Source organism: Hoplias malabaricus, chromosome 5 (assembly GCF_029633855.1).
Source record: "Hoplias malabaricus isolate fHopMal1 chromosome 5, fHopMal1.hap1, whole genome shotgun sequence".
Lineage (NCBI taxonomy): Eukaryota > Metazoa > Chordata > Actinopteri > Characiformes > Erythrinidae > Hoplias > Hoplias malabaricus.
Genome location: NC_089804.1, coordinates 9,759,636 through 9,785,691, shown reverse-complemented (window position 1 = coordinate 9,785,691; position 26,056 = coordinate 9,759,636). Strand labels below are relative to the sequence as shown.

General features: G+C 39.0%; 3 protein-coding genes across 4 annotated transcripts in view; 1 reads left to right on the top strand and 2 right to left on the bottom strand.

Annotated features, from left to right (window-relative positions):
• Nucleotides 1–1,441, bottom strand: part of plxnb1a (plexin b1a) — a 64,998-nt gene extending 63,557 nt beyond the window's left edge. For both annotated transcript variants that reach the window (XM_066671705.1, XM_066671706.1), the window contains exon 1: nucleotides 1,186–1,441. The gene's annotated coding sequence lies outside the window, so the exon portion shown is untranslated. The remainder of the gene's footprint in view (nucleotides 1–1,185) is intronic.
• A 5,514-nt stretch (nucleotides 1,442–6,955) lies between these two features.
• zgc:171775 (STKc_p38 domain-containing protein) lies at nucleotides 6,956–17,705 on the top strand. The gene is made up of 12 exons (XM_066671707.1): nucleotides 6,956–7,262; nucleotides 9,236–9,365; nucleotides 10,286–10,344; nucleotides 11,007–11,118; nucleotides 11,260–11,289; nucleotides 11,762–11,809; nucleotides 11,997–12,111; nucleotides 12,573–12,644; nucleotides 12,925–13,004; nucleotides 13,713–13,791; nucleotides 14,463–14,636; nucleotides 16,525–17,705. Exons 1-12 carry the CDS (start codon nucleotides 7,144–7,146, stop codon nucleotides 16,584–16,586), a joined length of 1,080 nt encoding a protein of 359 aa, XP_066527804.1. The 5' UTR covers nucleotides 6,956–7,143; the 3' UTR covers nucleotides 16,587–17,705.
• Nucleotides 17,706–21,539: 3,834 nt separating this feature from the next.
• Nucleotides 21,540–25,760, bottom strand: LOC136697139 (intermediate filament protein ON3-like). Its single transcript, XM_066672093.1, has 10 exons — nucleotides 25,617–25,760; nucleotides 23,324–23,532; nucleotides 23,174–23,234; nucleotides 22,980–23,075; nucleotides 22,727–22,891; nucleotides 22,507–22,632; nucleotides 22,132–22,352; nucleotides 21,967–22,028; nucleotides 21,728–21,841; nucleotides 21,540–21,589 (listed from the first exon to the last, which is right to left on the bottom strand). Exons 1-10 carry the CDS (start codon nucleotides 25,758–25,760, stop codon nucleotides 21,540–21,542), a joined length of 1,248 nt encoding a protein of 415 aa, XP_066528190.1.
• Between the last annotated feature and the right edge of the window lie 296 nt (nucleotides 25,761–26,056).

The following is a 26,056-nucleotide window of genomic DNA, read 5'->3' as shown; positions in this document are numbered from 1 at the left end:
GTTAAAAAAAAAAACATGTTTGCTATTGGAAACCATGTTTAACTAGATAAGCTTAAGTTTTAAATGCAGACATTCTGTGGTAGCAGAAAAGAATAAAACATGAACAGAAAATTACACAACATCTTTCACTGGTACTGACCACAAAAGGGCACACTTCTATGTGAAGTCAGAGCAAAACCACACTTCTTATTTTCTGACACGTAAGCCTGTTTCAGCTCCTTGAAAAAGGTAGCCAATATACACCAATTTAGTAAATCATACCAGTGAAACAATGTCCAAAAATGATCACCTTCTCAGCATCTCCTAAGGATGACTTTGCACCTTCTAATAAATGAATTCCTAATCTATCTCATTATTATGCCATATTATACTCAGTCATTATTATGATACAGTGTATGACCATTTCACATTTTATCTTGTTAAAGCTAATGCCCATGTGCTGTATCATGGACAAAATAAAGTCAGTGCCACAGCTCAGCATTCCCACTCTCAAACTTCAAAGTACCAAAGACGTTCGGAAACACCAGGGTTACTGGCTATAGATGGTTATTCAGCATTTACTGAATGAAGGTGAAGTTTTTGGGTTGCATTTATGCCACTAAGGCATTGAGGGAGTTTCCTTTTCTTGGAACTTTTAAATAATTTACTTTGATAAAAAGAGATTTAGGGTTTTAACTGTTGAATTAAGACTAAAAGGAGAGAGGATTTACTGAAATCATTATTATGAAATGCTGAGTTATTAAGTAAAGACTAATATTTCTCATTATTGTGCGATACTTATTATTTATTATATTATTAATAAGTCCTTAATCTCATTGTAATGTGGTAATAAGTCATTATTGCGATATTGAGTCATTTCTATGACACAGTCAATGCTGTGAGATGCTAATAGAACAATAAATGAGATTTTAAAGCATTCCTTATATTTTATATACTCTTTATTACGACTTGTTAAATGACTAAATGGCTGTTTTTGTTTGTATTCGAGCGGCGAGAAAAAGGATTTAAGAGACGCCGGAGAAGAGCAGAGAAAGTTGGGGCGTTGCTGCAGGCTGTCTGTCAACTACACAAAGCACGCCACTTTCTGAACGGTTTAGGGCTCGGTGTTTCGAAGTGTTATTTATATTAAAAATCAGTACAACAATACAATTCAGCTTCAGAATTCACCTACTGTGAAGCGCTTACCTCTACATTACCGCTGAACACTATAAACCTCGCTGAAAAGAGGAGAAATCACTCTCGGAGTGTCGGTGTGAGACCGTTATTATTCCAGTGAGCCCGGACTCCTGTCACAGCTCCTCCATTCAAACTGAGGGACCGCACGTGCGCTCGCGCTTCTCCTCAGACAAACACTTCCCCTCAGAGGCTGAAACACTGCGGTTCATTCACCCAAACCACCCAACATCTCCTCCGCGTCCAGCTCTACTCGGAGACCTGCCGTCCGTCTCGTCCCGGTCTCGATATGAGGGTCTTCGCCGAATAACGGCGAAACAGTGGACCCGGACCGGTCCTCGAACAGCCCGCCGTTATTGTCCACTACTGACACCCAGCGGTGAACAGCGCTTCAGCCACTTTAAAAGCAAGAGAGGCTTGATTCACTTTGAGGAATGAGCTCATTCCTGATTATTTTACTGAATTAAAGGCAACGTCTACGATTGTGGGGAACTGTAATTATCTCTCGTTTGTTTATGTTCAGAAGTGGATTTTATAATAATAATAAAACGACTTTGAGAAGAAAAATTACAGTTGTTTTTAATTGAATTACGTTTACCTCCTGTAAGTTTCATTCACTGTATATTTACCACAGATACACGTCTGTAACTCGAGTTGTTTAGTGTCGTAGCATTTTCATCTGCTTATTTTCATGCAGTAAAATAACCATCATCATCATCATCATCATCATCATCATCATCATCTTCTTCTTCTTTGCTGCTTAGTCCATTTCAGGGTCACGGTAGTAAAATAACCTGAAACAACAAAAATAAGTTAATATTACCCACCTATGGAACAGAAATAAAGCAATATCCTCATCTCTTTTTATGATTTTAAAAGTTTGCAGCTATCTTTCTCTGCCACAGTGTTTACTCCATTTCCACTGCCTCTGAGATTATTTCTAAATCATCTTGTACATTTCAAATAGATCCAGTTCCTACTGCTATCCTCAAATCAGCTGTAACTCTTTCTCCTTTTAAAGCACATTTGATAAATCTAAAATTTTGTTTTTCACTAGGTACTGGTCCTACTCTCAAAATAACTGCGGTCATTTCTAGAAAACTGAGTAGGATCTATCTTCGCTGGTCTACTACAGACCTATCTCTATTTTGTTAGTTAAAGTCATGGAAATGGTTGTAGCCTCTACCCGCTACAAGCCTTTCTGACTTCTAATTTATATGAGACTTGGCTTTCACACTCTTCACAATACAGAGTCTACCATTGTTAAAGTTGGGAATGACTTGCTGATGTCTACAGATATTGGATTTCTTACTATCCTGGTCCTCATTGACCTAACAGCAGCCTTCAAACTGTTGTATGCCATGTATGTCTTATTGCTAGATTACTGTTTGTTGGCATTACTGGTCAAGCCCTCCAGTGGCTAAGGGCATACTTTGCTGATAGACGACAACACATAAACATCGACTATCATAATTCTTTGTTCTTGGACCTCTCCACTTTATCATATAAAATCATTTGCATTCAGTGTTTTAAATTTCACTGCTATGCTGATGATATTCTAGTCTATGTGAGCACTACTTCTACCTCTGTCTTTGCCCAGGCTCTTCATGCATCTCAGATTTTAAAGTGTGGCTGCATAATAATGGTCTAAAATTGAATCCAGATAAAACAGAGGTTTTGCTAGTTGGAGTGAAATCCGCACTCCCCCAAGTAATGAATTCCTCTGTTGACACTGATGCTATCGAGCCAGTGCAGGTGATTAAGAACATTGGGTTCCTTCTGGACTCAATGCTCTTTCGAGTCGCACATAAACTTCATTTTGCCATCTGTGTAATATTGTACCATTAATGGTAGTGATGCTAAAATGTTGATTGATGCCTTTATGTTTTCCCGTATTGACTTTTGTAACTCACTTTTCTATGGTCTACCAATTAAACTGAACAGTCAGTTCCAGTATGTCCAGAATTCAGCAGCCAGCGCTGTTCCTTTCACCAAGTGTAGAGCTCATCGCCTGTTCTTTAACAATTGCCTTGGTTTCCTGTTGAGTCTAGGATTAAGTAGAAAATTCTTCTTTTAACTTTTAAGGCTCTACAGGGTCTGGCTCCTACATCTGGCATCTTATTTCATAGGGTCTTAGATCGTCTAACCCTGGACATCTTACTGTGCCTTCTTTTAGACTTTCTACTATGAGTGGTAGATCTTTCAGTGTCGCTGCCCCCAAATGTTGTCCCCAAAAATCTCCTGTTCTTCATAACTGTCTAACGCTGTCTCACTTCAGATCTCTGCTCAATATTTCTCTGTATATTGTCCTTTTTGTAATATTATTATTATTAGCTTGTCTGATGGAGTCACTTTGTTTTTCTAACCATTTACTGACAACAGGTTACGGACCTCTCTACTGACATGGCACCCCATTTCTTTTCTACCTTTTTTTTTTTGCCTTTATTTGATTGTAATGTACTTTTTATTTTGTTTATTTATGTAAAGCTCATTTGTGTATAATATATGCCACATAAATAAATTCTAAACATGGTGTCAGGAACAATATGTGTATATTTTAACAAATTTTGGGGAAAAAATATTATCGTCCTCTGCCATAATCTCACTGCTATTGAGTAAAATTATAAATTGGGAAAAAAAAGTATAAAACATGTTTAACAGAGTGTTTTACATAAATCACAGCAACTATAGACATACTTTTTTAGTATTTACCCTGTGCCAGTCTGTACTACGGCTATTTTTACACCATCAATGTCTAGTTTTAAAAGTACATTTTATTGTCTGATTCTCACAAGTAATCCAAACCCAGCCAGTGGTAATGAAGTGTGGACACTAGAGCAGCCCGTCCATAGTTCTTAGAACAACACCACTTTTATTGAGTTGCAATTTTTTTTCCCCTCAGTAAGGACTTCTTGATAGCTACAAATTCTCTCTGACCTTCTACTTTGAGTTGTCTTTCCACAGGCCAGAAACACCCATGGATTTTCTTTCAGACCTGGAGCAAGAAAGGAGCTTGAAATTGCTGTAGTTCTCAAAGTGAAAGGCTTTAAATAGAGTTAAACTTACAGATGCATAGGACCAGGTCTTACATGCTAGTAGGTCAGTTCACAGTTAAATAAATCTGTTAATTAATTCTATGATTATTTCTCCCTGTCCTATTATAACACTTCAGAATCTCCTACAAATATCATTTTTTGAATTGAAATTAGATCCAAAAACCCATTCATCCACACAAACTCTGCATGCTCATGGTAAGAACACAACTGATCCCTCAACACATCCTTGTCACTGTCAGAATACTCCACAATTGCTGTAAATGCAGAGATTAACACTTTTACATAAACATAGCAAATATAAATCAAATAGAGAGCTGTGAAACCTAAACTTCACTAGTGCTATTTGGGTTTCCAGATAAAATAATATTTGAATGTACAAACTTTTATAATTACATTCTACTCCTCTCTTAGGTTACTGTATTAGAGATAAGACTCCACTGGGAATACTTTTATCTCACCTGGGATTCCAACAACTCTGGGAATTAGGCAATGGATCAAATATTGTGAAACTGGCCATCCTGTCCATGCGTTAACGCCCTCACATTTCATCAATAGCCTTTGTCTCCGTGGAAATAAATCCACGCATTTTAAACAACATATTTTTTTAATGAACAAGTTTTATAAATCCAGGTTATCAATGGTTGTATTGCTTTTGTTTCAAATGGGTTTTATTGTTTCAACTTCCTTCCACCAAAAAGGTTTTCTAACACAAATGAAGTATTAAAGTCACATTAACACCTCAGTCCAAAAAGTCCATAGGAGCTATTAAGCTGTAATCACCTATTCAGACTTAAGCAGTGTAGTGCTGACCATTTATCAAGTTATAAGAAGGACATTTTTGTCATATAACCAGAATTTTCCAGTCTTTGGTGTACAACATCCCAGTTACCTCAGAGAGGCTCCCTGAGGCTACACTGCATTTGAAAATATCATCATAGTGTGAACAGGAAATGTGAGATAATTTACATGTTATACTGACTATAACTATTGACAACATATCTATAATAATGTGTGTAATAAATGTTTATTGCATACAATCCTCTGATTCCAAATACGGCTACATTCACATGTTTAAGAAGTGCAGAATTCAATCCAGGACCTCTGGCCTGAAGGGGCACTGACCTTGTGCTCAGCTATTATCAATGATTACTCTGGGGAGCTGCTGTGTATGAACATTTAATTAGACCTTGATATATATGAACTGACTTGTTCATGTCATAAGCCTTCTTTTGAAACAAACATCAAATATAGGTCCCAAAATGTGTGTGGTTATTATTATTATTATCAATTAATTAATTAATGAGTGTGGGAATGAAGATAAAATAAATGCAGGGTGCACAAAGGGTGTAAAAAAACACATTCAAACCCCATACTGCGTTTGCAATGCTGCAGGTCTATAGCGGTTGAAATCTGCTCTTTGACCCTTGGTATGAGGCTCTATTTATTCCTGGATCCATCAGCTCTTCACAGACTGGAGCCAGTGAAAGAAGAATCTGCAAACTGCTGCAGTATTTGGTGTGACACTAGAATGTGAAGAACATGGTGTAGACCCACATAGAGATGGAGAACCTAAAGAAAACGTTGTATTTACATTCCTCAAAAGTAAAAGTTTTCCCCTCAACCACATGAGCCTCATGTTATCAATTTCACTTACTGACTACTTACAAGTCACCATTGACTGTGTATTGATTCTGTATAATCTAGATCTTCACGTGACTATAGATTATAAAAAGAAAACACTGTACACAAAAAAAAGCAATTCCCCATGTTGATTTCACACACAAGAAAAAAAATATAAATGAAATGACCACTCAGCAGCATCAGAACACTAACACTATTTCAACACAACTTCCCATATATCAGGTGTCTCACACACACACACACACACACACATGCACAGCTCTGATACTGGTTTCAGTTTTCACGTTGAGGAATAGAATTCTCATTTAGTATCAAACTGTAAATATTAATTGATATCACAGAATAATGTCATATTTTGTCAAGTTTTGAGTATTTCAGAATGGTATCTATTTTGGTAGACTTTAAAATGAAGGTGAGGGATTATTTCAGGGCGATAATGATAATCATTATTTAAGGCAACAGTTCAGCATAATCACAATTACGAGATTACTGGAGACAAAAGAGTATTTTGAGAGAGAGAGAGAGAGAGAGAGAGAGAGAGAGAGAGAGAGACTAAAATATGCAGGCCTATTTACTGTAGTAAACACACATCCTTTAAATAATCATGACAGAGCCCAGCCCCAAGATAATGAAGGAAAAGTGGACAAATCATAATTTTAATCCTCGTGGCCTTGTTCCCTACTTTATCGCCCTTCCATCTCTGTGGAGAATTAACTATTTCTCTTGCTCCAAGGCGCCCCAAATGAGTATTAAAGCTCTTGCTCAATGTGTTGTAATAAGTAATGTCATTAGAGTTAAATATTGCCTAGTTTTGGTATTTTGTTTTGCTTGCTTCCTTTTCCGCTAATTGTGCCCCTTGTAACTGAATTAAATGCGGCCTTTGCTGCAGCTCATGAGTTTAACAAACCTTCACGCTTCTGTTTCGATAAAATATTTTGTTGCTTGCTTCTTGAAACATTTTCTCGCGACTTGGGCCCCGTCCCATTCTCCCGACTCTGACCCTCTGAGCCCTCGGGGCCCGCCCTCAGCACGGCACCGCAATGACGTAGAGGAGGTGTAGCGCCCAGGTGTTCAAACCTACGAAGGGGCCTGGGGCTGAAGTGGGAGGATTGGGACACGCTCTGAGAATTCGACGAAGGGGAAACTTTGTAGATTGGGTCGGTGAAATGCTAATCTGAGAGGGTTCTCAGCTTCATTCGTTTTACCTGAGAGTGCAGGGCTCCAAACAGAAAAATTATACCTCGGAGCTGACTCACTATCCACTGCTGTGGTCATGGCTTCTCCTCTGAAAGCGGGTTTCCACACTCTGGAGATCCAGAAAACTACCTGGGACATCCCGGACCGGTACACTTCACTAACCCCCATCGGCTCAGGCGCCTATGGATCAGTGTGGTAAGAGCCGTTGACTCTAATATTCTCTACGACCTTATTAGCAGCTTTTAGAGATAATGGCCTGCATTCTACACACTAGGGTCAAACGTTAATGGCACCTGCTGCTCAAAGGTGTTAACTGGTAGTTTGTCCCTTGTGCTGGAGTCACAGCCTACTCTTTTGTAAGTATCATTTATAATAGATGTTGGGATATTTCAGTGAGGATTTGATGGTATTAAAGAACATAAGTGAGGTCAGGTGGATGATTAGATCTACTTCAGCTCAAAATGTTGGAAGGAATTCCAAAGAATAGAGTTCCACCCATTTCAAAATGCTGGGGGATTTATACCACTCTAGCCTACTCTAGGCTTTACACTCAGAGCTGCTCAAGAGCATCTTATTTCATGATTTTCCATAGTGAATACGTTTGCACAACAGAATATCTGCATTCATAGTGGGTGCACCTTAACATAGCTGAATTAATATAATATAAGATGTATCTACAAATGTTTGGAAAAAAAAAGTGTGGGTTAGTTTCATAGTACACAGCAAATACTTATGAGCTTTAACCATGGCCATTGGGGTTTACACACAAAACCATCAAGACAGAAGGGGTGTCTACAAACATTTGGTTATATATTTTCATTTAAATTCCATAGCCTTAGCCTGTAGTTATAGCGTGGTATAAATTCCAAAGCCCCAGGCTGTGTTGTCTCTCCAGTATTTCCTATTCACTGAGAGCAGCTAGATTCCAAACTGAAATTCCAAAAAACCCACCGTGTTATCTTATAGAAAAGCAGTCACTGTATATTTGTAGACTTATATAACATCAGAGACCACCTTTCATTTAACATTTTGAGGAGATAAGATATAATCTACTATAGATAGACACTTACACAAGAACAATAAGCAAGTCAGAGGAAAAAAAATGAATAATATAAGTCAAAATAACTATTTAAAAAAAATCTAACAGGTGTGGAAGTCACTCAGTAAACCACAGACACTTGTCAGCATCAGATGAAGACTAATGGTAGATTAATAGTAGAAATGGGAGAAAAACAAGCTCAAATCTGGCTTTAAATCAGTTTTTTTTGTCCTGAGTCTTTTGACTGGAAATAAAACAAACAAAAATGGTGGTCTCTGACTTTTACACTGTGCTGTATGCTGTGCCGTAAAGTTGCATACCTGAGGAGATTACAAGTTTCAGCAAGTTTTGAAGATAGGCTGCTGCCAGTGGGGCCTGATGATGTAAGCACAGCTGAAGTGTTGAATGAATGGTCACTTTTTGGCCTTGTTTTTTGAGTGGACATCTGCTGGACTAAATCTGTGAGTGTTACTGGAAGTGATTAACGGGTTTAAAATTAGGTTTTAACACGTACTACTGAATATTCAGCCTAAGAAGTGGTTGCAAGTCAGTTTTAAGTGGACAAACTTTAGCCAACCCAGCAAATAAGAGTATAAGGATATTCCAAATAATTTTTTGAAGATGTTTTCAGAGTTCACCTGATCTCTCTTGCCAAACTACAATTTCTCTCTCCCATTTATTCTACTGCTTTCAGTAAAATAAAGATCATAAATATTGCAGACACAACAGCTATTCATGGTCAGGAGTAAAAAGAGCTCAATATGCTTCATGGTCTTTGGATGGATAGGATGGCTCTATTTGTCTCTCCATCATTCAGTTCTCAGTAGCTAATATAGATATATCTTAGCTAACATAAGAGAGCTGAGCTTAAATTGAACTGTCCAGTGATGTTGCACTCATGGCAGTTTGAGAACAAGCAATGGCTGGCATCACATATTTTGAGGAAGCTCAACCTCCCAGTTTCCTACTATTTTGCGAAGTTATTTACTGTTTAATAATAATTGAATAACATTTTGTTTCCTTAAATGGACATTTCTAGTTTCTATTAGATATTAATTAAATCAGCACTGTTTAAAGTTTAAACAAAATATTGTTATAATATACATCTGAATTTTTGAATTTTCTACAGCTCTGCTATAGACCAGAAAACACAGGAGAAGGTGGCCATTAAGAAGTTGTACAGACCATTTCAATCTTTAATTCACGCTAAGCGAGCATACAGAGAACTCCGACTGCTACGTCACATCCAGCATGAAAATGTGAGTTACTTTTGTTGTTATCGCTTTCCACTAAAAAATGGAGGAGGGACAACTATTGAAAATAACCTATATGCATCCAGTAACTGTATTATTACTCACGATTAGGGCCTTTTTATTTACATGCTGAAGTGCAGTAATGCAAGAAATCAAAGTATCCAGACACACACACAAACACATACACACACTGTTCCTCTTGCGTGGCATCATACCAGACTGATTAACCTGACAACAAACATAAATAGGCTTTTGCTGTGGCATCATCGCCCAGCCCTCATCAAACCTGTTTCTGTGTTTTGTAAACAACTCCATGGTTTTCTATGTATGATTTGGAGACAATGAACAGTAACCATATATATACACTACATGGCCAACAGTTCGTAAACACCTAGTTATATAAGGCTTTTATTCTTTTACGAAGTCTTTACACTTTATTTTGGTAATTTTTTTGTTCAGATTGGACACATTCAGCAATAAGAGCATGAATGAGGCCAGGTACTGACATTCGATCATTTGTTCTTGATCACAAAAACATTACCAAATCATCCCCAAGGGTGTTCCATCGCTCCAAGGTTTTATCCCTCTCAAACCCAGGCTTGACATGAGCTCATGTACAGTTGCTCCAGAAGGTCCCTTTCAGGCTTTTCTTTAGAGATTATATCAGCTCTGCACAACTAAAGTCTGTGTTTGCATTTGTTGCCCTTTAAAATAGCTGAACAGCCATGGGTCTCTACAAATGTTTGAACCTATTGTGTATCAAATGTCAATAGTAATGGATTCGCTAATGGATTAGCTGTTAAATGCAGACATGGTCTTTTGAAGTGTCCCTGATAGTGTTACTGTTAATGATATAAATCAGTCATTAGTTGTGGTATGAGAAATTGAGTTTTCTAGCTCTATCCGTTGTATATTTCTCTCCAAAGGTGATCTGTCTTCTGAATGTTTTCACCCCTGACTCCACACTCGACAAATTCCAGACTTTGTAAGTAAGATCAGCAGAACACATTCCTGTGCATAAATTCTCTACCTGTCATGACAAGTAGTCAGAAAGTGCAAAAAAGTGTTTGTGTGTGAATATGTGAGATTATACCATGTTAAGGGGACCCAAACCTGTTACACATTAACATTAAGCAGATTTTCATCCTTGTTGGGACAACAACATGAATCAATACATTTAAAGGTAAAGAGAAGTTTTACAGTTAGGATTAGTGTTAAGTTGAAGGTTAAGGTAAGGCTTATCCAGTTTAGGGTTGCAGTGGGTCCAGAGCCTACCTGGTAGGCAGGAATACACACCGGAGGTGGCGCCAGTCCTTCACAGGGCAACACACACACATTCACACCTACGGACACTTTTGAGTCGCCAATCCACCTACCAACGTGTGCTTTGTGGGTGGCTATGCAGCATAGTGGTTAAGTGGCTCCCCTTACATTTCCAATGTTTTACATGGCTACATTCTCATCTCCCACAAACAAAAAGTTTACATTTTCTTTTAACTATTATGACTTTTCAGTTAAACTACTGTAGTTGGTGTTCCCATTGTTGTGTCAAGTACAGGTCGAGTATAGAACTGGAGCTGAGTGTACAAATTTAAAAGTATGGTCTGTTTGCATCTGTGTTTATTTATGTTTGTTTACGTGTTACAGCTACTTGGTGATGCCACTAGTAGCGCAGGACTTGGGCCACATAATGAAAAAGAAGAGGCTGAAAGAAAATGTGATAGTGTATCTGTTTTATCAGTTACTGAGAGGACTCAAGGTTTGGAGATTAATGTTTATACACTTATTTTATTTACTTTACAATCTCTGAGAGATTTCTTTCTCTGTATTATTTTGCAAAGTTAAAATCACATACTGTTAATAAATTGTATACTGTTAATAATTAAAATATTTGTTTTAGTATATCCATTCTGCTGGGATCATTCATCGGGTACGTACACTCGTCACACCCTGTACTTTCATCAGTGACTAACATTTCTTAACTTTATTGATTATATCTATCGTTATCTGACATTATCCACTTATTCTGATGTCCATTATATCCAGAATAATGCTCAGAGTTGTAAAGGATTTAAATTGTCTGAGATATTTATATAGCATCAACAATCTTAGAAAATTAATATCCAGAATTCATCATATTTCTAATTTGGACGTCAGAAAATCTGACGTGGCTGTTAAATAATGTATATAGTTTTATTACAGAATATGAATTAGCATTTTATACAGATCTTGTTCTCAGAATCCATAAAAAAGCTGATACACTGTAAAAGAAATTATTCAATAAAACAAGAACATGGAGAATAACATTGAATACATTTATTTATTAAATACATTTAATTAAATAAAAAAGCAAATGGTTGATTTGAATTGCTCTGTCTGTTTTACATAATCATTTTATTCAGGATCTGAAGCCAAACAATCTTGCCATTGATGAGAACTGTGAATTAAAGGTAACCACCATTTTGTATAGACGATGGTGCAGTTGAATAATATTCTCTTATTTCATTTATATTCATTTAGTTTCTATTTTACACTGAATTCTGTGCTCTGTCGTGTTGAGATCTGTGACTTTGTTTGAACATTTTGTGACGTAACTTAAGTAATGGTCTCTCTTTTGTGCACTCTCTCTTTGAACAGATTCTGGACTTTGGCCTGGCCAGGCATGCGGAGATGGAGATGACTGGTTATGTTGTGACAAGGTGGTACAGAGCTCCTGAAGTCATCTTTAACTGGATGCATTACACTCAGACAGGTGATCTTTAGTCCTATAAAAACATTCTGACCCACCCCTTCACAAACTATCAATGTGCAAATGATTTCATGCTTCTTGTCTGCTCTGGTAGCATCTCATATGACATAAATCACTGACAAAATCAGACTACATATCAAATAGTAATTCTAGTGCAATGCTTAGGTGGTTACTTATTGATCTGGTGTGAGTGTTATCACACATTGCTTTACGTTGTCTTGTGCTACAAGCAATTCTTTGCAATTTTAGACTTGACCTAGAAATGGTGACCTTAGGCTAATATGCAAATTCTCATGATTGTTTAATTTGATTGGTGTGTAGCAACAAGACAATGTGTATGCCCACTGTGTGTGTACTGTAAAGTAGCTGAATCCACAAATTACAAGGGGGCAAACTTTGGAGCTTACAGTATGTTGGATGGTAACTTTCACTCTTGTGCAAATTCTGAACTCTTCCCTGTGCAGTTGACATATGGTCTGCAGGCTGCATCCTGGCTGAGATGATCACTGGGCAGGTGCTGTTCCCAGGAAATGACAGTATCCTTTTTTGAGTTTGGACGTCCAATTTTGTGCAAATATAGATAACCCACCGCCATATTATAACCTGCCAGTAGTGGTCCTATAATGTCCCTTTCTATTGACTGACAATGTAGAATGAGTCTGCCTAACATCAGATAGGCTACAGTCAGGTCAACTATATGGTAGGATTGTCTGATAAACTGGCCAGTGAATTTATTTACAAGGCACATTTAACCAATAAACTGATATCTTCGTGCACACTAAACTACTTGATAATTTCCCTTAACCCACTTTATAGGTATGGACCAACTGAACATGATCCTCGAGCTGACAGGAACCCCAGACATTTCACTTGTGCAGAAAATGCAGAGCAAAGATGTAGGCATCCAATATAAAGTGATTTTAAAGTGGTATCTGTAATCGTCGAGTTGTGTCTGTGATTTTAAACCTGTACTTTAATGGGTGGACAAAAAAGATAAGTATAAAAAAAAGACATTTTAATGATACAATGCTGGAAGGATATATACTCTTCTAAGTCAGTGGTTCTCAAACCTGGTCCTGGGGGGCCACTGTCCTGCACATTTTAGACATCCCTCTGCTCCCAACACAACTGATACCATTAATGAGCTAACTAACAACCCCTTCCCAAGATGAAGTGTGTGATGGAGGGAGGAGGAAACTACACCCTGCAGTGAAGTGGCCCACCAAGGCTAGGATTTAGAACCACTGCTCAGGTAACAGAATCTTAGCATTGGTCGTAATGATCTTAGACTTACTGTGCTCATAAGTAGTGTCTATAAACTTCTGAACAGGTAATCTAACCCTCAGTGTTTATTTGTTGAAACATAAGAAAAGCAACCAAAATTGAAATAAAACTTTTCAGCACATTTAAAATGTAAATATACAGCTGGCAAACCTTCTTTAATATGTGTGTGTCGCCCTGTAAAGGATGTGTTCCCAACTTGCCCCCAGTGATTCCAGGTAGGCTCCAGACCCACTGCAACCCTGAACTGGAAAAGCAGTAACAGACAATGAATGAATGTTTTGTACTTCATGGAACTGACTGAAATGTTTATGTGTTTGCAGGCAAGGTCATATGTAAGGTCTCTCCCAGTCCAGAAAAAGAAAGACTTCAGGAAAGTTTTTCCGTCAATGAATTCCTATGGTAGGTCCCCGACCCTACATCTGCATCTCAAACCTAAGCTTCAGTTGAGAACTTAATATTAGTGGCCAGCTGTTAACGCAAATGAAAAAAAAAGGAGGAGGATTTGTTTAAAAATATATATGTTATACTGAGAATTAGAGCAAAACAAGTGCATGACCAACCTTTTAATTTTAAATAAACTTAAAAAGGAAAAACAATTGTAAAATAATGACCCAGGTATCAAGCAATGTATTTGCATACATTTTATGTAGTAACTTAACACAATGAAGATCCTGGAATTATGTAAACCTACACTGCCACTGTAAACTTTTCTGGCTCTTGTAAGTTTCTCTAGAAATGTGCAGTTGATTATTTTGACTGCAGCCTAGACTAGTTATCAGTAAACTAGACCTCGTAAAGATCACACATTTCCTTGATAATTATCTGATGAAGTGAAACAGTGGTGTAACAAATGGAGAAGTAGTAGCAAATAATCTTTCAGTATTCATACTTGTTTACATAGTAACAGGCATTGAGTTACGCTGCACCAGCACATCATGTGGTGTTAGTGAATGAAGGTGTAACCCCCTCTAGTTGCTGGATGAAGTCATGCAGTGAAAGGAGTGGCTGAAATGTGCCTGTGAACTTCAAGGACTTCTGTAGCTCAGATGTGAAGTGTTTTGCATGTGCAGCTGTGGATGTTCTGGAGAAGACTTTGATGCTGGACCCCGAGGTGAGACTGACAGCTAAAGACGCACTGTCTCAGCCTTACCTCAGCGAGTATCATGACCCTGACAACGAGCCAGAGTCTCCACCTTACGACGACTCATTCGAGACCCTGGAGCTGGCTATCAGCGAGTGGAAGAGTGAGGGAAACACACACACATTGATTATTAATGAATAAATGCTGTGGAAAAATTGCAGGTCAAACTGGACAGAAATGCTCATCCCTAACATGTAGATATGGTTACTCATTACACACACACACACACACAGTGGTGTGAAAAAGTGATTTCTTATTTTTTTTTGCATGTTTGTCACTCATTGTTTGTCACTCATATTTCTGATCATCAAACAAATGTAAATATTTTATAGGGGAGAGAAAAAAAAAGTTTGCCTCCTAAACTTAACTGGTTGGGCCACCCTTAGCAGGAACAACTGCAATCAAGCGTTTGGGGAAAGTCTTTCACAGGGCTGTGGAAGAATTTTGTCCCACTCCTCTTTGCAGAATTGTTGTAATTCAGCCACACTGGAGGGTTTTTGAGCCTGAACTGCCTTTTTAAGGCCACAGCTTCTCAGTAGGATTCAGGTCAGGACTTTGACTAGGCCACTCCAAAGCCTTCACTTTGTTTTTCTTCAGCCATTCAGTGGTGGACGTGTTGGTGTGTTTTGGATCATTGCCCTGCTGCAGAACCCAAGTTCATTTCTGCTTGAGGTCACGAACAGATGGCCAAACATTCACTATAAGGATTTTTTGGTAGACAGCAGAATTCATGGTTCCATTTATCACAGTAAATCTTCCAGGTCCTGAAGCAGCAAAACAGCCCCAAGCCATCACAGGTCCACCACCATATTTTACTGTAGGTATGATGTTCTTTTTCTGAAATGCAGTGTTACTTTTATGCCAAATGTAATGGGACACACACTTTCCAAAAGTTCAGCTTTTGTCTTGTCAGTCCACAGAATATATTCAGGTCTTGGGGATCATCAAGATGTTTTCTAGTAAAAATACCTTAATGTTCTTTTTTGCCTTGGCACTTTTGTTTTTTTTCTTATGGTGGAGTCATGAACACTGACCTTAACTGAGTCAAGTGAGGCCTGCAGTTCTTTGGATGTTGTTGTGGGGTTTTTTTGTGACCTCTTGGATGAGTCTTCGCTGCACTCTTTTGGTTTGGTCGGCCACTCCTGGGAAGATTCAACACTGTTCCACGTTTTTCGCCATTTGTGGATGATGGATCTCACTGTGGTTCGCTGGAGTCTCAAAGCTTTAGAAATGGTTTAAAACCTTTTTCAGACTGATACATTTCATTTGTTCCTGAATTTCTTTGGATCTTGGCATGACATTTAGCTTTTGGTCAACTTCGCTTTGTCAGGCAGGTCTTATTTAAGTGATTTCTTGATAGAGAACAGATGTGGCAGTAATCAGGCCTTGGCCGTGGCAAGAGAAATTCAACTCAGGTGTGATAAACCACAGTTATGTTTTCTTCCTTAATAATAAAATCCTTCATTTAAAAACTGCATTTTATGTTGACTTGTATTGACTTTGACTAATATTTAAATTTGTTTGATGATCTGAAACATTTAAGAGTGAAACACATACAAAAAATTAGAAATCATGAAGGAGGCAAACACTTTTAACATCACTCAGAATATCATAGTGTCATCTTTATACTCCCGGCAGTCTTAAAGACACAGGATCAAAAAGCAGCCAGTAGATTTCTGAGGGATTAACAGAAGTTGAAAATGCAACAATGGTTCATAAAACCAGAGCAGTTTCATTTGTGGTCCTTAGGGAAAATTCAATGAGAGAATAGCTTTATAATATGGCTTATGTTACAGCAAATACTGTTGTGGTGGCTGCTTTTTTTTGGCAAATCATAAGATTGTGAATTCTGAGAGCTGAGATTAGACTACATTTTATAGCTGTAGTTGAAGGATGTTTCGAAATGTGAATCTAGCTTGTAGAAATCTTATATAGCTTTGACTTGGGACTACTCTTTAGATTTATTTCTTGAATTTTCTTTTCTGTCACAGGCCTTATACACATGGAGATCATGACGTTTGACCCTGTCAATCCCAGCCAGACTGCAACCTAAAACCCAATCAGATGCTATAGGTTAACAACAACCAAGAATTGGTTTAAGGTGCATGACTGTGTTGTTCAACTCTTGTATCATGCTTTGCATGGGTGGTACTGTAATATTCTGTTTTTATGATAAATATAAAGAGAAAATGAAATGCAGATTTGTCATTCAGTATCAGCATGATGATGTAAAGATACACTTCTTTCAGATGTTCTTTCCTTTCCTTTTTCTTCTGATGCAAGATTACACCCAACTTGGGCACAGCTTGGTTTCTGTTGTGTATTTTAGATCATCTCTAAAGTCTCATCTCTTTAGATCATAATAAATGAAATGGAATTCTCTGGAGCAGAGAAGGTCATGCCCTGTGACAAGTCTCAGTAATGTGTACCCACTGTGGAAGAGTGCACTGCCTTTGGGATGAGTTGGTAAACTGTTTGAGGTCCGGAAATAAATATGGCTCATGAGCACCTGACCTTACTGCATTTTATCAGGCTGAATGCAATCAAATGTGCACAGCAGTCCACAGCCTTCTTGAAAATTACAGGCAGTTACTTCAGCAAAGGCAGATAAACTGCAAATTAAAACACTTGATTTCAGAGGAAAGCTTGAATAAACAGGTGTCCACAAACATTTGGCCACACAGTGTATTTGTTTTTGAAAATATTTGCTCATGGATCAATTAAGTGTTTTACACCGAATAACTTCGGCCAGGACCTTGAGGATGCCGATGCAGCTGAGGCAGTTCTTATTAGTGATCAGCCCTAGACCTTACACGCTCAGTGTTATAGAGCCTTTGATTACAGCGTCCCAAGCTGTTTGAACATGAGAGTCCCTCAGAACTGGACTGAGAAACTGTTGTAAAGCATGGAAATCTCATCAGTCCGTTGACATAAAAAGATGTGTCTGTTTTAACTTCACCATAATTGTTTGGATGTTCAGTCATTGAGTTTGGTAGGAAATGAGATGCAATCCTACTTTTGCTTGAGTAGATGATTTCTTTGAAAAGGGTAATTTTAACTGAATTTGTATTATCTTCTTTTTAACTCATTTCAAAAGTAGTGACAAAACATTTAAAGAGTAATGAGAATCTTTGCTAAGAAGGTATTTGCTTTGAGAACAGGTGCTGTCTTTTAGGGATTATTAGATCAAATAAAATAAGAAAAAGAAATAAAAAATATTAATATTTTAATAATGCGTGAGTTTTCACTGGTGGGCGGAGGAAAATTGAAGTGCCACTTAGGGGCAGCAGTTAGCTGTTAGTAGGGCACAGAAAAAGGTGATGCTTCTTTCATTCACACTATTTAAGAGAAATCGATAAATGATTGTTAGCTCCCTGGAACTCAGTGAAGGGGTTTGTGGAGATGTGATCAACAAACATTTCTTCTGAACTGAGGAATATCAATATGGAGTTTCTCCTGTTTCCCTGTACTAACAGTTTATTCATTTTTAAACAAGGTTTTACACTAGTTCAATGATTCTGTTAGGGTGTGATTACATTTAGGCCAGTGTTATAATACATTATATAACGACATTCACATACCCAACTACACTTTACAACTGAAGATACAAAATAATTAGAAAAAAAGAATGTATTCTGTGAACAAATTAATTTAAGCTGAGATTGGAGACCAAAAGAGAGGAGGAAAAGTGGATGGAAGAGGGTAAGCAATTCCAAAGTGTGGGGCAGCAAGGTATTGACATGTAGAGTGCATATGTAATATATTACACCCAAATTAAAACACCTGACAATGAACAGTACATTAAATTTATGATCTGAGAACTTATGATTCAGTTATGTCAGTAAAACAAAAATACAAATTAAAAAACCTGTGGGTTTATTCTGACTGAGAATTTACCAGAGGTGGACAAAGTAATCAAACCCTGTACTTGAATAAATGTACAGATAATCAGGGTAAAATATTACTCCAGTAAAATTAGAAGTCCTTGTTATACATCTCCATTTGAGTTAAAGTACAAAATATTTACCTTGAAATGTACAGAAGAGTATAGAAAATGAAAGTATAATGACTTATTATAGATCTGATGTCCTATTATAATTTTTGTAACAAGGCTCATGCTTAACACATTTTAGATAAAAAGAAAGTGTCACTCTTAGTTCCCCAGTCTTTTAATAGAATGTCATTAATTAGTCTGACACTGATGAACACATTAGAAATGGGCAAAGATGCAATGAATGATGTTACATCAACTATTATATAGACCCAAGGTGCTGCCCCTCCAAACTGAGCTCTGTCTCCTGAGTATTAAGTACTTTTGACAAAGGAAAACTTTGTCTGTGCAAGAAAATGTATTAATGGAAGGAGAAATGATCCCTACTGTACTGAAGAGTTTATTTCATAGAGTTAATGGTTCCATATGAGGATGCAGTAGATGAAGCATTTGAAAGGAAGAAGCTGAAGTATGCGGACTTGGCTGCTGAGGTGAGGGATCGTGGGTGGCAGGCACATGTAAGATCGGTAGAGACAGGTGTTAGGGGATTTGTAGCCAAGTTTGCCACATCCCTGCTTGTGCAGTTCGGCATTAGGGGCCAGAAACTAAAGACAGCTGTGAAGGAGTTATTAGAAATAGCTGAAAGGTCTAGTCAGTGGTTATTATTAATTATTAATGCTATTGTGATTGTTGGTGATGTAGCACATACAGTTTACATGGAACTGGTGACCCTGAGCTTGCATTAACGGTGCCAGTAGGGCTAGGTAGAGCCTTAGTCACGAGGGAGGCCAGTGTGGATTTACAGTTGTTGATGGTAAAGGGTAAGGTAGGACTGTATAAGTGGGTGGGTCTGGCAGAGCATTCTGTAGGTGTCGTGGGCTTAATTCAGTGAAACACCAACGAGAGGATGTCCCTGCCTTATGACCCCTGTGAAGGGCTAGTGATACAGTGGCTGGTTTGGGTACTCATGTGCTGGGCTCAATGAGTAACTGTAGTCGTTAAGAATAGCTGGTTGTTGATTGGATCATGAATGGCCACAGCAACCGCAGTGTTGACATGTAGGATTCAACAGGAATCAGGAATGGTAGGAAGAGAGTGTGGTGGGCCCTATGTGAATCTCTAATGGATTGGCACAGGATATTTTATATCTTATCTTGTCTATGATTATAATTACATCTAACTCTGAGCCTCGGTGAGTGATTTGCTACATCAACAGATCTGTAAACCGTGTATATGAATGAAAACTTGTTACTGATGACTCAAATACAGTAAAAAACTAAACTGTACAATTCCTTTTGATTATTCATAATGGTTATAAGGACTGAAAGTGATTACTTAAAGTCTCAAATTAACATCAACACTTGATAAAAAAATGTCAGCTTTTGGTATCTTTAGCTTTAGGAAAAGCATTTTCACCGTGTTTATCTCCTAGCAACTGTTCTGCTGTGTGTCGTGAGGAGAGCTGTGTGGAGCAGGGAGATTTGTTCAGACACATATCAGTTTTATTCACACATGAACCAAACGTCACTCCATAATGTAGTGGAGTAAAAAGTAAGATATTTTACTCTGAAACATAGTGGAGTTAAAGTAAAAAGTTGCCCAAAGTGAAAATACTTCAGTAAAGTACATATACACAAAAAAGTACTGAAGTACAGGAATTACATTCACTTTGTTACTGTCCACCACTGGAAATGACCAGGAATATGTTCTTTCAGAAGTGACTGGAAAAGTAACACAGACCTGTAAAGGAAACCACCACTAAATAAAAGTTGTGTTTTGATACGCAGTGGTAACTGAGGCCGTTGGCTCTGGTGACTCACTGAAGGTTTTATGGTCCCATGGGAATTGCCTTGAACAGCGCTAAGCTGCTATTTATCTGTTTGCCCAACAAGAGTTTCATGTAAAGTACCCATTTAACAAATAATGCACAGCTGACTGGAGCTCCTCCTGTACTTTTGCCTTTTATTATCACCTTTCTGCTTTATCTCTTTTGTTCTCACAGTGTTAGGTCGCCATAACGACGCCATGGAACGTGTTCAATCTGCCTTTAAGAAAAGTATAGTACAGTATTTTTTGTAGAAACTTTTTTTTCAGCCACCGTTTTCTCTAAAATGAATAAAAAGGAATAGTCTGTCGCTCTTTACTGCAGTAACAGTATCTGCTCTTCTGGCACTGCTTTACTGAAATACTGGAACATTTCTGTAAGGATATATTTACAGATGGGTGAGAAGCTCCTGATAATAATACAGTGCCTCTCCAGTTCTTGCTAGAGGTATTGAAAAGTGAAAACTTACTCCAAAGAACACCGTTCCACCACTCTACAGCCCAAACCTGGGGTACTTTTCACCCCACAATCCAACACTCGACCCTGAGCATGGTGTTGATGAGTCCACATGTAGCTGTCACAAGGCCACAAAAGGTGTGGCTTTAAAATGCTGAATTCACAAATTATAAACCAATCTACCAATGTGTGGAGACATAGTTTACCTGAATATGACGGCATGTGCAATGTGTCTGTGGCATCTGGGTGCATTAGAAGTAATCAGACCTTTGCTTACTCTGGTATTTTTCTATTATATTGTACGTTTTCTCAATATTTTATGTTTGTGTTTTTTCATTATCAAGGCCAACTAAACCTCCATCTTATTATATCATAAAATTTAATATTTTTGCTTGGACTTTACTACAAAAGTAGGCTTAATATTTAGTGAACATATATTTAACTTTTATATATGTTGTAAAGTTATGAGTAAGAGGACTTGAAGGAGTTTAGTTGAAATGTTGAAGGCTTAATAAAGATGAGAGAATGAAATCATCATGAGTGTGAGCGCATATATATATTTATATGCAAATAAAAAGACAGGTTGATTCAGTTGGTTTTATTTATTCAATTTTGCAGTGGTATGGTCAATCACATTGCACAAATGTGGCTGCACTATCTGGCCATTGAGGAGTATCTGATGTGACAATAGCTGTAACAAATCTTCTGCTTAGTTCCTCACCCACTTTGAGTGCCTAGAACTTGTGGTGTGTAGAGGAAGTCATGGAGGAACGAGACAAGGAGACTCTACCTCCAGACCCACTGATGCTGGTGCCTCCACCGAAGCTGCTAGCACCAAATCCAGCAACGCCACCGCCATATCTAGAAGCATGGCCATATCCAGAAGCACCGCCAAATCCAGAACCACTGCCAATTCCAGAACCACCGCCAATTCCAGAAACACTGCCAAATCCACTTCCACCGCCAAATCCACCACCAGCACCACCACCATAGCCAAATCCACCACCAGCACCGCCACCGTAGCCAAATCCACCACCTGCAAAACAACACACAAAGAATGAATTTAGTTGTACTTTTAGAATCTTTGATTAATCTTGTTTAATCTTTTTAGATTAAACAAGGAACAGTAAGGATACATATTTAATTTACCACCACCACCACCGCCGCTGCTGCTCACGCTCTCCTGAATGTGGATGGTTGCATTTCCACCACCAGTGGCAATCCTATGCATGGGTACATACAGGTTCAGTTTGAGCCCAAGACCATCTACATATAAACTCTTCATTCCTGTGTCACATTATACTCTTGATTATGAAATTGTCTAACCTGGATTCCTCTCCTTCCAGGAGTTTCCTGTAGGTGGCGATCTCAATATCAAGGGCCAGTTTGACATTCATCAACTCCTGGTATTCCCGCACTTGCAGGGCCATGTCCTGCTTGGCTTTCTGCAGGGCCTCCTCCAGATGCTTAATGTGGAGCTTGGCATCATTCACAGCCACGTCTCCTCGCTGCTCTGCCTCTGCAATCTGAGTCTCCAGGTTGGCACTCTATGAAAATGACACAGAAACAAGAAAACACATTCTGCTGTCAGCTGCGTTCTTAAATACTGATTTGGAAGACTCAAGGACTTCATCTGAAACTAAAAAAATATTGAACGCCTCATGAAGGCTACTGGAAGATCTGTGTTTGGAAACTGCTCACCTGTCCCTTGACAGCCTCAATTTCATTGTGGAATCTGGCGATCATTTGGTTCAGCTCTACAATCTCAGCCTTGGTGTTGCGAATGTCATCTCCATACTGACCAGCAGATGTCTGCATCTCCTCAAACTGGTAAAACAGGTCAAGTCCAAACACATGTAAGTTGGCAGTTTCTACAATAGTAGAGTCTAGTGTCTCTAGTGTCTAGAGAAGCTGTTTTTACCTTCTGCTTGTACCATGACTCGGCTTCAGCACGGCTGCGGTTTGCAATGTCTTCATACTGAGCGCGGACCTCTGCTACAATGGCGTCCATGTCCAGGCTGCGGCTGTTGTCCATCTCCACAATGACTGATGTGTCCTTGATCTGTCCCTGAAGCTCATGCAGCTCCTAAAAACATAAGATGCCAATAAGAATCATTGCATTATACCTGAGAACTTACTTTGATGAAAGATTTGTAGTCAGATTAGTTTCCCACCTCCTCATAGATGGCTCTGAGGAAGTTGATCTCATCTTGAAGGGCTTCAACCTTAGCCTCAAGCTCGATCTTGCTCATATAAGCCCCGTCAACATCCTATTAGAGAATTAGAAGGGTTGACCATGCTGGGTTACCCTAAGTGGCAGATTACATTCACAGTTTTAGTTCTTTGAGAGAAGATTCAAATCTCTTACCTTCTTCAGCAGGACAAATTCATTCTCCACAGTGGCACGCTTGTTGATTTCATCCTCGTACCTGAAAGGTTACAACCATTTTAAAGATTTGCCTCATGGAATATGCAAGCCTGTCAGGCACAAGTCCAGAAGCTCTCATAAGTGACTCACTTGTTCTTGAAGTCCTCCACTAGACCCTGCATGTTCTTCAGCTCTCCCTCCAGCTTGATCTTCTCATTTCCAAGGCCATCCAACTGTCTGCGCAGGTTTGCGATGTAGACCTCAAACATGGTGTCAATGTTGGAGCGGTTGGTGGTCTGATCCTGGAGGAGACACCATTTTGTCTCAAGCATCTTGTTCTGTTGCTCTAGGAAACGTACCTACAACAAGGATATAAAGGTTTAATCATGTTAAAAATGCAGGATATCTTTTGGCAAGTGTTGTGAAACGGCAAGCAATAAAAACAACATATATGTAGTAACACACAGTCACAGTCTCTCTCTCACACACACACACACACACACACACACACTCATCGTCCCACTCCACAAACGCACACAAATACAGAGGCACAAACCCAGTCACAGACACACACACATACACCATAACATTATGACCACTTCCTTGTTTCTACACTCACTGTCCAGCTTCTGTCAGCTTCACTGTTCACATTTGTAACTCTAAAATTACAGAGTGTAGTCCACCTGTTGCGCTGCATACTTTGTTTCCCCCAATGGTCAGGACCCCCAGAGGACCACCACAATGCAGGTATTATTTTCATGGTGGATAATTTTTAGTGCTACAGTGACACTGACGTAGTGGTGGTGTGTTAGTGTGTTGTGCTGGTACGAGTGGATCAGACACAGCAGTAATGCTGTAGTTTTTTAACCCCTCAGTGTCACTGCTAGACTGAGAATAGCCACCAATCAGAGGATGACCAACACAAACTGTGTCTCAACAGATTAGCTACTGTCTCTGAATTAACATCTACAAGGTGGACCAACGAGGGAGGAGTGTCTAACAGAGTGCAACACAGGGCACAAAAACTTCAAAAACTGGCTCTGAGGAGGTCCTGACCATTGAAGAACAGGGTGAAAGGGGGCAAGCAAAGTATGCAGAGCAATGATGAACTACAGTCTGTAATTGTAGAACTACAACGTGCTACGAGTTGAGAGAGTGGACAATGGGTGTAAAATAAAGGATGTGGTCATTATGTTATGTATGATCACATACGTTGACAAAATCACACACGCATCCACACAAAATCACACGCACACTCAGAGTCACACACAGTTACACACTCATATGCATAGTAACAGACACACACAAACACACACACACACACACACATTCAGCTCTTTTTGAGGATTATGTATTCCCTTCAGAAAATGCAAATCTAGTTTTTATTTATACTTCTGAGTCAAACCTGCGCAGTAGGCAAAGTGTCAACACGAACCCTTTGCCATAGCCTGATGAGCACCTCTCCAGAAACTAGGCGTCGACTCAGATCGCAAGATTGTGATTGGTCAATATTCAGAAGGACATTGTTTATGTTGAACCAAAGTTATACAAGAACATGAACTCCTCTTCTTCACTCTGTAGAGACCGCAGACAGCAGCAAATTCATAGTGAGAAATTTCCTCAGACATGGTGTGGGAGGGATAAATAAAAATGTGGAACAGTGGAAAAATATAGATGTCCCTGGAAAATAAAGAACTCAATCAGGAGCAGGACCACGTGGCAAAAAACGTGCCAGTTTGATCTTTTATGGCATCTCAGGTGAACAATGCTCTATCCCATACAACGACCTCCTCACTAAATAGTGCACTTTAAAGATTTATAAAAGTAATTCTACTGCACCACTGCATTGTTTACTACATAGAGTAGAGGAAGATGTTTGATATTCAGCCCTAGTCGTGTGGAGGTGTAATTGCAAAGCGATGCAAACAAAAACGCAAAGGTATAAACGCTCAAGCTTAAGCTTCACCTCTTTGCTGTTTTGACTACAACTGTATGAATATGAATGGCATTGTCTGTACTGTAGAAACCTTGTCCAGCACCATACTGTGAAAAGCATTTAATGAATAGGATGTGGTTTAGTTCTCCCAAGACCAAACAACACTATTGACTGTGTACAGTGGTTTTCAGGCTATGTTACTCATATGTTCCATGGCCACTCCCTACTCAAAGAAATACTGAAAATTTCAAAGGTTTGCATTATTTGCCTCCATGAAGCTGATAGTATGCGATACTACTCTCTCTCTCTCTCTCTCTCTCTCTCTCTCTCTCTCTCTCTCTCTCACACACACACACACAGCTCTCATAGAGATTGAAGGCTTCAGAACAGGCCTCTGCTCAGTTTAGGCTTAAACTGGACACCACTGCACTACAGTTATTCAGATATATCTGAATGTGGTGTTCTTTGTCATACACATTCAATGACTCAAGAGAGACAAAAACTCACCTTGTCAATGAAGGATGCGAAGCGGTTGTTGAGGGTCTTGATCTGCTCTTTCTCTTGTGTGCGCACAACCTGGATGTTGGGGTCGATCTCCAGGTGGAGGGGTTGAAGAAGGCTTTTGTCAACAGTAACAGCTGTGATAGGCATGATGTTGAGTCCGCCAGCACCACCGCCAAAGCCACCGCCAAAGCCACCACCAAAGCCACCGCCAAAGCCACCGCCACCACCTGCAGCTCCGAATCGGTTGCCAAAACCAGCTCCAGCTCCAAAGCGGTTGCCAAAACCACCTGCACCTCCAAAACCTCCAACTCCGAAGCGGCTGGCAAGACCACCTCCAACACTTCCAGCTCCAAAGCGTCTGCCAAAACCACCTCCAAAACCTCCAGTTGAGTATTGGCTGCCAAAACCACCTCCACCACTGTACCCAGCACCACTGGCAAAGC

Excerpts from the sequence above, each read along its gene's own strand:
- zgc:171775 (XM_066671707.1), top strand. The coding sequence starts at position 7,144 with ATGGCTTCTCCTCTGAAAGCGGGTTTCCACACTCTGGAGATCCAGAAA. Across the intron at positions 11,810-11,996 it reads ATGAGAACTGTGAATTAAAG|ATTCTGGACTTTGGCCTGGC; the intron begins GTAACCACCATT and ends CTCTTTGAACAG. Across the intron at positions 13,005-13,712 it reads AGAAAATGCAGAGCAAAGAT|GCAAGGTCATATGTAAGGTC; the intron begins GTAGGCATCCAA and ends ATGTGTTTGCAG.
- LOC136697139 (XM_066672093.1), bottom strand. The coding sequence starts at position 25,760 with ATGCCTATCACAGCTGTTACTGTTGACAAAAGCCTTCTTCAACCCCTC. Across the intron at positions 22,892-22,979 it reads TCAGAGCCATCTATGAGGAG|GAGCTGCATGAGCTTCAGGG; the intron begins GTGGGAAACTAA and ends TTATGTTTTTAG. Across the intron at positions 21,842-21,966 it reads GAGCGTGAGCAGCAGCGGCG|GTGGTGGATTTGGCTACGGT; the intron begins GTGGTGGTGGTG and ends GTTGTTTTGCAG.